This window comes from Lathyrus oleraceus, chromosome 7, assembly GCF_024323335.1.
Source record: "Lathyrus oleraceus cultivar Zhongwan6 chromosome 7, CAAS_Psat_ZW6_1.0, whole genome shotgun sequence".
Lineage (NCBI taxonomy): Eukaryota > Viridiplantae > Streptophyta > Magnoliopsida > Fabales > Fabaceae > Lathyrus > Lathyrus oleraceus.
The window spans coordinates 440,335,920-440,351,152 of NC_066585.1; the positions used below are offsets into that span (position 1 = coordinate 440,335,920).

The following is a 15,233-nucleotide window of genomic DNA, read 5'->3' on the forward strand; positions in this document are numbered from 1 at the left end:
AGACAAGACAAAAGTCTTTTGGTCAAGGGAATATAAGTTTTCTCATTAGGATTCAAAGGTGGTTCATGTGTTTATTTTCATGTCACATCACTCAACTTTCAAGCTATCTTCAAGGTCACAAAAGCCCTAATCAATATTTCATCAAGGGATTCTCATTTCATCATCATCATGGTCTAAAATGAAAGAAAACATTCAGATTGCAAGAGGTGTGCAAGTGCGGTTGACCTAGTTTTGCAAGTATGCCATGCCTTGGGTACAAACTCCATAACTATTTCAATTTTAATCCAAATGACAAGCATCTTTAAGCCAAATGTGCCTTTTGGGATCCTCTAAAACTTTTATTCAAGGGTCAAACATCAATTCATTAATTAAGGACTTCATTTGTGCAAAGGACCAAGTTGCCAAAATGGGCCAAAACCTTACCATGACCCCTACTTTCTACCCTTTCCATTTTCAACTCAAGCATTCTTTTGATACCATTATTTTTTAATTGTGTTAAGCCTATGTCAATGATCATTTTACCCAATTTTGGCTCAAAATGCACGAGGGAATCAAAAGTTATGGCATCATGAACATATGCCCTCAAGATGACCAATCATGTTGCAATGTGCTTGACTAATTGCCCAATCCAATTTTCAGGTCACGACCTCAAATTCACAAGCCTACAACTTTCATCGCAAATCTTCTTTAGGATTGATTCTTTTTTGCATCCTGTTCTACTCCATGAAATGATCATTTGGATCAAAGAAAATCAGAAAATGCATGAGTGGATTGGATTTAAACTAAGCTTGAACACGGTTACCTGAACTCTGTTTTGGTTTGTGACCTATAATGTTGAATCATAGCTTCTAAAAATATAAAATGGAACTCGGGAACCTCTGCATGAAGTTCTTCTTTCACTACCAATTGAGGTATCTAAATCATTCAAAATAAAAAACTTCTAAAAATATAAAACGGAACACAGGCAAAATTTGGGATATGACAGTGTGTCTGTGGTGTTAGAGATGGCATCAGCCTGAAAGTATGATTTGGTACATCTAAAAAAAGCACCTAACAGGTGTAAAAAGAAACGATTAAATATTTTGAGAGGAAGTTGGAAAGTCAAAAGAAAGAACTTGAAGATGCGTTAACTACAGAGCGGTAAAATTGCGGAAAAGACATGAAAGAGTTTAATGCGGTATGTAAGAATATTATGATATCTGAAATATATAATATATATTATGTTGATTCTATTCTGTGTTCCTGTTATTTTATGATGTAGAGAATTAGTGGAATCGTCCTACAATGTATACATGAAGATGATCATGATCATGATCAATTGCCTGAAAGAATTGTTGTATGTGGTGCGAGTACAAAAGGAAGTTGTTCAGCCGCCTCTATCAATAATGAGATCCATAACAAGTTATTGGCTCCTTCTGAAGAATCATATACCAAAATATTATGTCACGTTATCGATAAGATAAATCTAATTCCTCTTGAGGTAGAACATGACTGAGAGTTAGATTGTTTCTATGTTGATCCTAAAAATATAAAGGATATTGTCATTGGAAATTGGTGATTGGACATAGCGTCACTACGCCAAAAATGACTTTTAACAGCGCATCTTAGACAACGCTTTTAAAAGAAAGCGCTGTCTAAAGTTAAAATTAAAATAAAGCGCTGAAAATGTTCCAAGAAAATAATGAAAGCGCTTTTTAATATAGACCTTAGACAGCGCTTTTGATAAAGCGCTGTCTAAAGTCTTTAAATTAAAAAAAAATTAAAAAACAAAAGCGCTGTCTAAGGTGGGGTTTAGAAAGCGCTTTTGGAAAGCGCTGTCTAAGGCATACCTTAGAAAGCGCTTTCCACAAAAGCGCTGTCTAAGGTCTAATAAAAATAAAATTTCAGACCTTAGCGCTTTCGTTTTCTGTTCATTTGTTTTCCCTCTTCTTCACTCACGCAGTCGTAACCTTCTTCTCCTCAGTCTCCAACAGCCATAACCTTCTTCTCCAAAACACGACATCACGCATATCACCCTATTTTCCTTCAACTTCCGAAAACCCTAGTTTCTGCCTTCAAGGGTCCCTCCGCCGTCACCCGCCGCACTCGCCTCTCACCTCCGAACCTCCGCCGTCACCCAAACAATCAAAGGTTGCAGCGCAAGGAGACACTTGAATACGGTACGTTCTGCTCTAATGCACTTCCTCTTCTTCCATTGTCAATTACAATAAGAAAAATTAATGAACTCAGTGGGATTTCTGTCATAGAATGAAGTTAGAATGTTGGAGTGTTCTTGGATTTGTTACTGCAATAGTTTCTTTCTTTTATACTTGTTGCAGTTGTATGTTTTGCCTATGTTAATTGCTCTGCTTGAATGGACCCGTTGTTGTTTATTATAGCCTTGTATGTGTGCAATTAGATCCATGGCTGAACGTATGTGTATGGGTTGGTGTTAGCATATGGCTGCCCTGTTTCAAGATACTTCTTTTTCGTTTTTATTGTTTTTCTTGTGTTTGTGTGTTTTTTCTGAGCTAGGGTGATTCTATGAGTACCATGTTCAATTTCTAAATTGTTTGGAGCCTCCTTAGGTTTAAAGTTTTTGCAGGCAGTTTATTTATTTGCATGCGCACTTGTGAGACTTTTTAAAGAACTTATGGAAACAACTTATAAGTTATAACATGTCCATAAGTTGTTTTCAGCTTATTTATTTGCATAGAGTATAATAAGTGCTTATGCCTTAAGTACTTATTTATTGGATATAGAGTCTAAATCAAATATTTGAGAATTAAAGTGAGGATTATTACAGCATATAGGATGGTAGAAAGCTCTTCTATTGATTGTATCTTCCACTTTTCAAAATCATTTTCTGTAAAGGCTGCTATGATCAAGAATTGGATCAATCCAAAGAAACATGTGAATGAAGTCATTGTGAGTTTAGCTGGATACTTTTTCACAACAGGATCCTGCACAAAAATTTACAATTCTTGTTATAAAATTGATAATTGAAAATGTTTAGGGTTTAAACTTTAGGTATTTCCCGGTGTATGATTATTGATAATTATACCTGAAAAACTATCCAACCGGCCCATGATAAACAATGTCCAAGCAAGAATATGCAACCCCATGTCCAATTTTGATTTTTTGTTGAAGAGGTGATGTTTTCTTGCATTTGAATAGGTAGTTTTTTTTCTTTTTAACTGTGAAAGTGTTGTTCATCTCACTTTCATTCTAAAGTAGGAAAACCATGGATAAAACATGGATCTGTGCCGATCGAATGACCAAAGAGTACGAGAGTGGGGTTTTGGAATTCGTTAAGTATGTTGTTCAACACGCTGAAAACCCCAGACGAATGCATTGTCCTTGCTTGCGTTGTTGTTATATTGGTAAGGTTGACGCACATGGATTGAAATCGCATTTGCTGAGGCATGGAATTGATCAAAGTTATCAGTGTTGGATATTTCATGGTGAGAAAATTAACGAGAATGTTGAATCGAGTGGAAAAAGTAGTACGACCTATGCTTCATACGACAAAGACACGGAAACATACGATTGTGATCGAGTTGAAGAGATTGTAGAAGCACTGGAAGAAGATCTTCATGATTGTCCTGAAATGTTTGAGATTATAAGTTATATCTGATAATGCATGATTTCTTTATTTTTTTGTTTTCAATTGTTTTGATTATAAGTTATATTTGATATTTGATGGTTTCCTTGGTTTATTACAGGTTAGACATGGCTGATGACCAACATGAGGAAGTTAGTAAAGTATCCGCGGAAGAAGAAATCCGAAGAGGCATCACAGTAATGCGAAGGGTGGTCCAAGGAAGATCTCGAGGCATCATACTAGATGTCTCTTGGAACAACCAGGGACAACTTATAGAACCTAATGGGCATACCTTAACTAGTTTCATCGGTGCACTAGTAAGGAATGAAATTCCCATTACATGTGATGATTGGAGAAATAAAGAGTTGAAAGAGTCCAAAGAAAAAATTTGGAGTGAGATAAAGGTACAATCATTTGGCCCTTAATTATACGGTATCAATTATGTTTTTTCAATTACCGATACTAACTATCAATCTGTATGTTTTTCTTAGCGATGTTTTAACATCGAAGACGAAAGAAGAGGGTTTTGTATGAAATTGGCCGGAAAGCTTCTTAGAGGATTTCGGACATTTTTATCATCCAAGTTCCTTAAGGATGCGGATGGTAATTTTGTGGATGCGGAGCTTCCTAGAAAATATGAAAGTTTGATATCGGCTGAAGAATGGGAAGCTTTCAAATCCAAAAGACAAGACCCGACTTTTCAAAGAATAAGTGCTACAAATCGGGAAAGAGCATCAAGTCCCGCATATCCGTACCGAAAAGGACGTGTCGGATATGGACGCTTAGAACAATCCATGGTAAGTATTTATAAATTGCGAAAACAAATTTGTTCATCATATATTAGTTTTATCTGATCAAATTGTATGACTTAATGTGTAGCTGCAGAAGGAGGAAAGTTCAGAAACATCTCTTCCTGCACATGTTTTGTGGAAGGAAGCCCGTGTGGGCAAATCTGGAGTTCCTCAAGAAGACGTTTTAAACGTATACCAGAAATGTGTAAGTATAACATTTTTTCATTAATTGAATAACATTTTTATACACAAATATTTGACAAGTATACGGTATTCATCTGATTTTTCAGGAGGAGCTATCTCAGACTCTATCTCCCGATGATACTAAGAACATACTTAGTCGGGCATTAGATGTCCCTGAGTATTCTGGTCGGGTGAGGGGTAAGGGATTTGGAGTCACTCCGACCTCCCTCAGTGTTAAAAAAGGAAAGGCTCCTAGTAATCGGGAGCTTCATGCAAGATTGGAAGCCATGCAAGCTGAGCTTGATGCATTGAGGAGAGAAAGAGAGGCTAGTGCCTCAACGGTATACAGAGATGCTTCGGACAAAAACAGTATCAACTGTACCTTTCAACCGAACATTCCAGAGGTAATTACATATAATTGTCTTAAATTGAACTATTTGCTTAAATTATGTATTTGACATATATACACATTAACGATTTCTTGTTATTATTGGTTTTAGGGCATTTCCCATTGTCAGCTGTATTTGTCGTCACCACACTATCGGATGGTTGGCAAGGGAAAAGTGCATAACGTTAGCGGAGTATTACTCCACACTAGAGAGCTCCCTGCTGGATGTTTGAAGGTATCAGTTGATATTGCAGTTGACCCGAATGCATTATTACCATATCCTAGCGATGATTCGGATGCAACAACGGTGCACGAAGCAGTAGGTTCGTTTGTTGCATGGCCGACAAACCTCATATGCGTAGGATATGAGGTATGCTTAAAACTTATGTTAACTTTAATGTGTATATTCAAAGTTTAAAATTTATGCTTAAAATTTTACTTACATATTTTCCTTGATTATGTTAAATAGAGTCCCACAAAATCCAAATCAAGAAAAGAGGTAATATACAATTATATGACATATATTCATGGAAGTTGTTACATTCTTAATTTGATCTAACTATTTATATGACATGTAGGTTCAAGAAAATGAGGTTAGCAATGCCTCCGCACAACAAATAAAGGAGGTTAGGAACGCCTCCGCACGGGTAAAAAGTTCTGGTGCTAAGAAGACCGTAGCTAGGAAAAAACCTACCACCAAGTATAGGTCGTACCTCAGGACATTTATAGAGATGACCGATATACCGACCGGAGGTGTTCGGACTATACCTATGGAGGAAGGGATTTTCGGCTTTGCTCACGACCAAATGATTGGTAATGAAGACTTCATGCAAGTTTTTGGTCATGAAGAAATCGGCGTCAACGTTGTCAATACATATATTAGGTAAATCCGGTCTACTTTGTTTTATTAATTAAACAACTTATGTTAATGATGTTTACTTTATGTTAATCCGGTTAACTTTATGTTTCAAAAGAGGTGTTAATGATGTTTTTATATTAGGTTTTTGTATGACAAAATGATGCGCCCCAATGATTTGGACGAGTCATTCGGATTCTTAGCACCCGCGAGCATCAACTTAGGTTTAATCTTAAATAGACCGGATACCGTGACGGAGTACGTTCTTCGGACCCTCAATGACAATAAAGATGCGGAGAAGTTGTTTTTTATACCGTTTAATACCGGGTTAGCATTTCATTCTAAATTCATCTATTATAATTATTTTCCAAGTTACCATCTAACATTTGCCTAATCATTACAGTGGACATTGGTTGTTGCTCGCAATCAATCCTATCCGAGAAATTGTGTATTATCTTGACTCGTTAGGAAATGATTGGACAACATACCCGGATATGAAGTTCCTAATTGACACGTAAGTGAGAATGTTCAAAAATTTTCTTAGTTTATGTGAATTGTTCTAATTGCTTCATTTTTATTTTATTAGCATCCTACAAGCTTTTCGGGCCCAACGAGATATCCAAACCTCAAGGAGGGGCGCCAACCGCATTACATGGATTAAAGTGGCGGTATATTTTTAATTACCACATTTTTTATTATATTAGTGATGACACTTGATAAAACTTAGGATTTATAATCCATATTTTTTTTTCATGTAGTGTCCTCAACAACGTAATCAAATAGATTGCGGGTATTTCGTGTTGAGGTTTATGCGGGATACTCTTGCTTTGGGCCGATTAGTGATTCCCACCGATGTATGTATTTCTAACTTATGAGTTATTTTTATATTTACACATATCTCATATAATTAAATAGTTGGAATTAATTCAAAATATGTTATATTATTATGTAGTACTTTGAGGAATTCATGTGTGCATTTTATACAAAGGATCAAATGGACGAAATCAAAGAGGAGTGGTGTCAATTCATGATAGAGCTCAAAGTTTTTTCATAAATTTGTGTAATTTTGTAGTATATTTGTAATATATGTAATGACTTGTAAATGTGTACATAAATTTGTAGTATATGTAATGACTTGTAAATGTGTACATAAATTTGTATATATTTTGATACATTTAAGGCAAAATTGGTTTGAATTGGTATATATATATTTGTTAGCCAAAAATTGGTAGAAAAAAGGCCAAAATGGCATGTATAAAATGTGATTCTGTCTGTCAAAATCTGGTTGAAAACAGGTAGAAATTCTGGTTTATAAACCTGGAAAAAATGTGGTTTAAAACAAAAGCTACAAAAATTTTCGTATACATTAGACAGCGCTTTTGGAAAAAGCGCTGTCTAAGGGGGGTCTTAGAAAGCGCTTTAGGCAAAAGCGCTGTCTAAGGTATACCTAAAAAAATTAAAATAGGGGGGCTTAGACAGCGCTTTTCAAAAAGCGCTGTCTAAGCCCCCCTATTTTAATTTTTTTAGGTATACCTTAGACAACGCTTTTGCCAAAAGCGCTGTCTAAGGTATACCTAAAAAAATTAAAATAGGAGGGTCTTAGAAAGCGCTTTAGGCCAAAGCGCTGTCTAAGGGGGGGGGGGGGGCTTAGACAGCGCTTTTAAGATTTCAAAAAGCGCTGTCTAAACCTTTAGCAGCGGAGGTTTAGACAGCGCTTTAAAGCGCTGTCTAAGGCTAAAAAAAGCGTTGTCTAAGGTCTTGTTTGGCGTAGTGCGTCAGTATATAGAATTGAATATATCACTATGGTACATTCATCGTTTTGTATATAACTAATTTCTCACCTATTTTTTGAATTTTGTTTAACCATTTAAGCACATTCATTGTGTTTGTATATAATTAAATAAATAAGATATTTATGGATTCTTGGATTCTGTTAGTATTCGATGTATAAATAATTCTGCAAAAGAAAATTGAAGCTTACTTATCATCACAGTTAGATGGGAGAAAAGACTGTTACTTAACACCATCTCTCTACACTTGAGTAATTTTGAAATTATCGTTTTTCTATTATATATAGTTATTTCCATATTTTACCAAATACTAATTATATATGCTTATGTTCTTTTAGTGAACATTTTCAGTTGATCATCATATATCTTCAGAAAAATATGGTAACAATATTGTGTTCCTTACACCATCCACTTGAATCTAAGATGAAACAAATTATTACTAGGTAACTTTTATGTTTATGAGAGTTTTAGTAATATTTTCTTTGACTTTGTAATTAGTTTAGCGTGTAGTATTTTTAATCATTTTCAATATACAGGGATGTGAAGCGACAATATTATATGAACAATTCTAGAGAAAAAAAACTCACTTTTTGTAAGCTCAAGGTAAGTGGATTCCTTGTGAAATTCATTTATATATATATATATATATATATATATATATATATATATATATATATATATATATATATATATATATATATATATATATATATATATATATTTACACACAAGTGTGGTTGCATATTCATGAAATATTTAAATTTGTAGATGAGGAGACAAACAGATGGATATGAGTGTGAGTATTATGTAAATCACATGTTAAATATTGTCTTTGACATTGTTGATTCTTGGAATATGTATATATTATGTCATGAAATGTTTACAATATATAACATATTAATGTTTAAATTTGCTATTATATTTCAAATCATGTGATGTTCAACTTTCTTCATTTTTTTATGTAGACGCTTAACGACAAAACAGTTTCTCCTCTGGTGACTTAAAAGACATCCGTTGACGTTGGACATTTATTTTCAATGTGCTACTTGAAAAGAATGATAATGTATGACTTTTGCTTTGATGTTTGTAAATATGTGATTTTGACTTAATTTTATATTTTTAATATATGACAATGGTGTATACATATATGTTTGTAAATAATATTTTTGGCTTTAATGTAAAAAATATTTAGGTAATATATGTCTAAAATATAGGTAAAAAACTATAGGTTTGTAATATGGAAAAATAAAATAAAATAAAGTATTTCACAATGGTTTTTTACAATAACTGTTATGATTATGATAGGTCGTGCGCCAAATATTATACACCATACAATCACTTAGAATGAAACACATGACATTTATATATTGCACAACGGTTAATTACTACAACTGTGTGATATTTGACAGGCTACCTAATTTATCACAAGAGTCATACGTCCGTGGTGAAAAACATCATACTTACAACCACAGCTTATCTCATAACGGTTGATCAATCGTAATGGTATTTATCTATCAACCGTTGTAAAATGTGTTTTCTATAATAGTGTACTTTGACTTCTCTTAGAGTTGGAGTGGGAGTGACACTCTCATCAAACCTATGCCAACGATATACAACAGCATGACTAAATTTCCCACAAATTTGACACATAAGTTTTTTTTCCATTTGCATGCGCTACATTTGTTGAAATAGAAAACACGGCCGGTTTCTGACAAAATTTATCAAGCTGAGCCTCTGAAGATAAAGAAGAGCTTCCACTTCATAGAGAGATTGAGGCTTAGTATTGCCATACATTTTCATGAAAAATGAATTATATTACTAGGGAAATCCATCGATAATATAGTCGATTTGATCATATTAAAAAACAATATCTCTAACTACAAGCAATGAATTTGCGATAGCTTTACATGTAAATAGCTATACATGTAAATTTTACATAGAAATTGAGATGGCATTGTGGAGTCAGGTACCATACTCACAAACGCCAAACCAAACGTGACTAAGTATCATACTAATTCCAAATTGGTTCAATTATTTGCCGTTCATTATATTTTGTACTCACTCTTCAACTTGATACTCAAACAAATTGTGACCAAGCAAACACCTTTCCTTTGATGCTATAAATATATTGCCTAAAACCAGCATTGGATAAGAAAATCACCATATATATACATACAGAGGTTTTCTAATCTAATCACCTTAGCTATATATAAAATAAGAAAAACATCAATGGCTAATCCAAACTCGGTGCTTCCTTTGTATGAAAAAAATTGGTACAAACACAATTACAAAAGAGTGTTGGATAGCATAATTTTAATCCTTCTTTTGATGCTGCTTGGTTATCGTCTTATATTTGTCAACAACTACTCTCTTCCTTGGTTTGTTGCTTTCATGTGTGAATGTTGGTTCACCTTAGGTTGGATTTTCACCATTTCCACTCAATGGAATCCTGCTCTTGTCAAAACCTACCCTCAACGCCTCCTCCAAAGGTATCTTTTATCAATAGAAACTCTCTCATATGAGACTCAGAGTTCGAACTCTTGTATTTACGCCCTGTCTATCAATATCGATTATTTGTTAGTTAAATTAGAATTTGCAGACAATATTCATCTCTTTTTATTAACTACTAATTATTAACAAAATATTTTGAATAGTGTGAGCGTTGAAGAACTCCCAGCAGTAGATATATTTGTGACAACAGCAGACGACGAGTTAGAACCTCCAATAATCACAGTAAACACAGTGTTATCACTATTATCACTCGATTATCCATCTCACAAACTATCTTGTTACGTTTCCGATGATGCTTGTTCTCCTCTAATCTTCTACGCTCTTCAACAAGCTTCCAATTTCGCAAAACATTGGGTCCCTTTTTGTAAGAAGTACAACGTACAAACTCGAGCTCCATTTAGATACTTCATTGATGACAACGACGAGTGCATGACAAATAATGAAGAATTCAGACAAGAATGGTTGCAGATGAAGGTAAGTAACAAGTTGTTAGTTACTGTTAATAATTGTGTTGATTCTGTCCACAAAATGGTAATCGGTTTTTGTTTTGATTGTGTGTTGATAGGATATGTATGAGAATCTTATCCGTGAAATTGATGTGTACCCAAAATCGATTCCATGCTTATTTGAAGGAGAATTTGCAGCTTTTTCAAATACAACTCGGACGAATCATCCCGCTATTATCAAGGTATAAGTTGTTTCGTTCCGGTGAAGCTCAAGTCCAAACTACTGCGACTTTATGAGTGTGATATATAAACTATTTTGCTCAGTCAAATTTTTAAAATTTAAAATACGGCACAATTGATATATGTCTGGTCTAAAAGTGAATGTGATCTTGGTTTTTGTGTTTTTTTAGTCATTAATATTATTTTAAGATTAGAAGATGTCCTCTAAATTATTTCATACAACCATATTCCTTAAAATAGAAGGGGTCGTGGCATTTCAAAAGATAGCGGGGAATATAGCTTTTCTTAAGTGTTAAAGTGAGTCTCAAAAAATTGATTTATGAAATTATTCTTTAAGGTTATATGGGAGAACAAGGAAATGGTTGAAGATGGATTGCCACATTTGATCTACTTATCTAGAGAGAAGAGGCCAAAGCAACCACATCATTTCAAAGCCGGTGCAATGAATGTCTTGGTAAATTTTTTAAATCCTTATTGGATATATTAGATAATGTCCATTGTTTAATGAGTAATTACATCATTAACTTATTTTTATTCAGACAAGAGTCTCAGGCTTGATTACCAATGCACCTTTTATGTTGAACGTCGATTGTGACATGTTTGTAAACAATCCAAAGATTGCTCAACATGCTATGTGCATTTTGCTTGATTCAAAAGGAGAAAAAGAAGTTGCTTTTGTTCAATGTCCTCAACAATTTTATGCTACACTCAAAGACGATCCTTTTGGAAATCAGTTGGTCATTTTGTATAAGGTAATATACGAAATAATAAAATACAAAATAAAATTTTGTTTTCTCATTACATTAATTTGATAACTTTTTCAAATAATGCATGTAGTATCTAGGAGCTGGATTAGCAGGACTCCAAGGAACTTTCTATTGTGGGACAAATTGTTTTCATAGAAGAAAAGTTATGTACGGTCTTTCTTCTGATGACATGGAAAATGGTACATACATATTAATTTAAAGCTCTTTTAAGAATTTATATTTACTCTAGTTACATTTTTTATCTCTTATTTATTGTGCTCACAAAAGTTATTCTCCTTTTTTACATCAAAATTTGTGTTAATCAAATATTACTCTATAGTTGAACTCACACGAATGTGTTACTTCTAATTCTACATAAAATTATTCTCCTTGTTTAAATATAGGGTTAAACAAATTATCAGATGAAGAGTTAAAACAAATATCTGGAGCTTCCAACGAACTTAGGAAATCAATTGTTCATGCTTTGAAAGGGAAGACAAATTCACCTAGTGACATTAATGTTAAAAAGGGAATTGAAGAAGCTAATCAAGTTGCTTGTTATGGATATGAATATGGAACTGCTTGGGGTAAACAGGTTTGTCACACAAACTTATATTTCAATGTATATTTATTTTGAAACACTAACACCTTTAAAAAAAATATGCGTGTGTGTTAGTGTCGTGTGTGAAACCAACACCAACACTTATGGAATTAAAAATTGCTATGTATTTATGGAATTTTAGATTGGTTGGATGTATGGATCAATAGCAGAAGATGTTTTAACAGGACTGAAAATGCACGAAAAAGGTTGGAGATCGGAATTTTGTACACCAGATCTAGTTGCTTTCACAGGTTGTGCTCCAAGTGATAATATAACAAGTATGTCACAACAAAAGAGATGGGCCACAGGATTGCTTGAAGTCTTCTTTAGCAAGCATTGTCCTATTTTTGGTACCATTTTTGCTAAACTTTCTTTTAGGGAATTCTTAGCTTATATGTGGATCATTAATTGGGGATTCAACCCATTTGCTCAAGTATGCTACTCTTGTCTCATTGCTTACTGCATCATTACCAACTCATATTTCTTGCCGAAGGTGAGTAGTGAAAAATACACACATATCTATTAATGTTAGTGCTATAAAGAGTCGTTTTAAGTTTCTTGAGGTAGGTAAGCCTATGTTAAATCATGACAAAATCTAATATTTTATGAGATTCTACTTAATTACAATTTAACCTTGACAAATTGTAGGTCCTATACGGTAGCCCGCCTTGCACATCCTCAAAAGTAGCTCTGATGTTACACATAATTGTCTTTAAGGACGTGCAAGACCGACTACTATATAGGGTCCAACATTTAAGACGACTAAATCGTGACCAAACAGAGCCTCTGGTAATTTTTCCATAGTTGAAGTGTGGCTAAATTATACAAAATCTCTAAAACTTAAGACGACTCTGGTGTTAATACTACATATATAGACAAACTCATGACAACATAATAACACACTTTTATCTTTTGTTTGATTTCAGGATCAAGGCATATATATTCCTATAACAATAGTTGTGATTTACAATATATATACTCTATATGAATATTTGGCTTCAGATATGACAATTAGAGCATGGTGGAACAGTCAAAGAATGTCAATAATAACACCTATGAATGCTGGGTTTTGTGGATTTATTACCATGTTACTAAAATTATTGGGAATATCCAACACTGTTTTCGACATAACAAAGAAAGATCTTCTCTTGTATAACAATGATAAGGATGATAAGAATGTCGGTAGACACACGTTCGACGAGTCGTTGATTTTTTTGCCGGGAACAACTGTCTTGCTAATGCAATTGACAGCAATATTGATCAAGTTGTTGGGGTTTCAAAAACAAGGATTGAGGGGGGATTATGAGTGTGGAATGGTTGAAATGTTGTGTAGTTTTTATTTGATCATATGTTACTGGCCATTTCTTAGAGGATTGTTTGAGACAGGAAAATATGGGATTCCTTTGTCTACGATATGCAAAGGAGGAACTTTGACATGTTTGTTTATCTTTCTATGTAGAAGGACAATTTCTACTTGATATGTACTATTTAGGATACAAATGTCTTCACCATGTGTCACAATATTTGTTTAGAGATTTCTTTAGAAATTGTAAATCATTTGTGAAGTGTAGCACTTGTCCGAGGGTAAAAACTATGTACTTGTTGGTTCTTGTTTAAGAAGAATTTTATTAACCAAATGTAACTTATTCTTTTTGCAAGCAAGTTTAAATAATATGCTTATTAGGTTTAAGTGTTTCCAAAGGATTGGAATGAAATTGACTTTTTTTAAAGATGAAATGGTTGACTCTTCATAAAGTGATAATCGATTAATTAAAAGATTAAGGTCCCGTTTATTTTATTTTATTTTTAAAATAGTTTTTTTATTTGTATTTTTAAAAATTGTTTTTACAAAAATGTTTCCTTAAGTGTTGTTTTGTGTCGATGGAAGGATCAATAAAGGAGATCTACCAGATATTCCAATGAAAGCACAATAGCTATTGTGTTCAGATATATATATGTTTTTGCATGTGTAAAAATTAAAGTAGACACATTTTTCATACTTTACTCTACCTCTTTTTAGAGGCAACCAGTGACTTGGGTGTTCCATTGCACAAGAGGCTTACAACACCGCATCAAGAGTTCATCATCGCAATTAACACATAATTTTGGTTCCAATCATGAATAGTAGTGCCGTTTGTGAGAATCGACTTGTGATTCTCGCGAATTCCAATATCAGATATTGTCGGATGCATAAACCAATTCTTCTAACGGAACACTAAGGTAGGAGAGGATAACTTTTTGTTAAAATTAATGTGTTGTAACCACCACTATCTTTAGTATGCATTATGAGAGAATTGTAACCATCACATTATAATAATTGTCTTTATTTAGATTTATGGTAGAGTTGTATCATTAAGATTGAGAGAACAAAAAAGTTCTCATCTTGATTACCAACTTATTGTCTCCTATGTCAGTTTTCTTTAAGTCTATATAAAAGTGAGTGTGTGGTGGATTCAATAAGATAAGAGTATTAAACAAATATATATTTTTTCTTACTCTAAATTCTATAACAATATAATTTATCATATAACACCTCTAGAATACCACCAATAGTGTGGTATCAGAGCTGTAGAAAACAAAATGGCTTCCACAAGCAACTCTTCTACAGTTTATAGCAATGTTAAAGTTCCTTTGTTTGAAGGAGAAAATTATGATTTTTGGGCTGTTAAAATGGAGACTCTATTCACCTCTTTGGATGTCTTGGAGTTCGTCCGAAATGGGTATGAAGAACCAGCACCAACAGAGGTTGAAGAATCAAGCCAACGACTTGAAGAATTGAAGAAGAAAAAGAAGATCACAGATGCTGGAGTTCTCAGGATGATTCAAAGAGCAGTCACTATATCCATTTTCCCAAGGATTATGAGAGCAAAAACATCAAAGGAAGCATGGAATATTCTACAACAAGAGTTTGAAGAAGACTCAAAGGTGAGAACTGTGAAACTTCAATCTCTTAAGAGAGACTATGAAAATGAAAAAGTGAAAGAGAATGAGAGTTTGAATGAATACTTTAATAGACTCTCTGAATTGGTGAATCAAATGAAGTCACATGGAGATACAATAGATGATCGCATAATTGTTGATAAAATTCTGATTAGTTT

The 15,233-nt window shown here is 33.7% G+C and overlaps 2 protein-coding genes across 2 annotated transcripts; both read left to right on the forward strand.

The window, feature by feature from the left end:
- Positions 1-3,736: 3,736 nt before the first annotated feature.
- On the forward strand, positions 3,737-4,656 carry LOC127101611 (uncharacterized). The gene is made up of 2 exons (XM_051039068.1): positions 3,737-3,987; positions 4,075-4,656. Exons 1-2 carry the CDS (start codon positions 3,784-3,786, stop codon positions 4,435-4,437), a joined length of 567 nt encoding a protein of 188 aa, XP_050895025.1. The 5' UTR covers positions 3,737-3,783; the 3' UTR covers positions 4,438-4,656.
- A 5,069-nt stretch (positions 4,657-9,725) lies between these two features.
- Positions 9,726-13,793, forward strand: LOC127101612 (cellulose synthase-like protein H1). The gene is made up of 9 exons (XM_051039069.1): positions 9,726-10,080; positions 10,246-10,576; positions 10,668-10,790; positions 11,126-11,242; positions 11,328-11,540; positions 11,626-11,734; positions 11,939-12,129; positions 12,278-12,628; positions 13,062-13,793. The coding sequence occupies exons 1-9, from the start codon at positions 9,821-9,823 to the stop codon at positions 13,611-13,613; spliced, it is 2,247 nt and encodes a 748-aa protein (XP_050895026.1). The 5' UTR covers positions 9,726-9,820; the 3' UTR covers positions 13,614-13,793.
- The last annotated feature ends 1,440 nt before the right edge of the window (positions 13,794-15,233 follow it).

Excerpts from the sequence above, each read along its gene's own strand:
- LOC127101611 (XM_051039068.1), top strand. The coding sequence starts at position 3,784 with ATGCGAAGGGTGGTCCAAGGAAGATCTCGAGGCATCATACTAGATGTC. Across the intron at positions 3,988-4,074 it reads AAATTTGGAGTGAGATAAAG|CGATGTTTTAACATCGAAGA; the intron begins GTACAATCATTT and ends TGTTTTTCTTAG.
- LOC127101612 (XM_051039069.1), top strand. The coding sequence starts at position 9,821 with ATGGCTAATCCAAACTCGGTGCTTCCTTTGTATGAAAAAAATTGGTAC. Across the intron at positions 10,081-10,245 it reads CCTCAACGCCTCCTCCAAAG|TGTGAGCGTTGAAGAACTCC; the intron begins GTATCTTTTATC and ends TATTTTGAATAG. Across the intron at positions 10,577-10,667 it reads AAGAATGGTTGCAGATGAAG|GATATGTATGAGAATCTTAT; the intron begins GTAAGTAACAAG and ends GTGTGTTGATAG.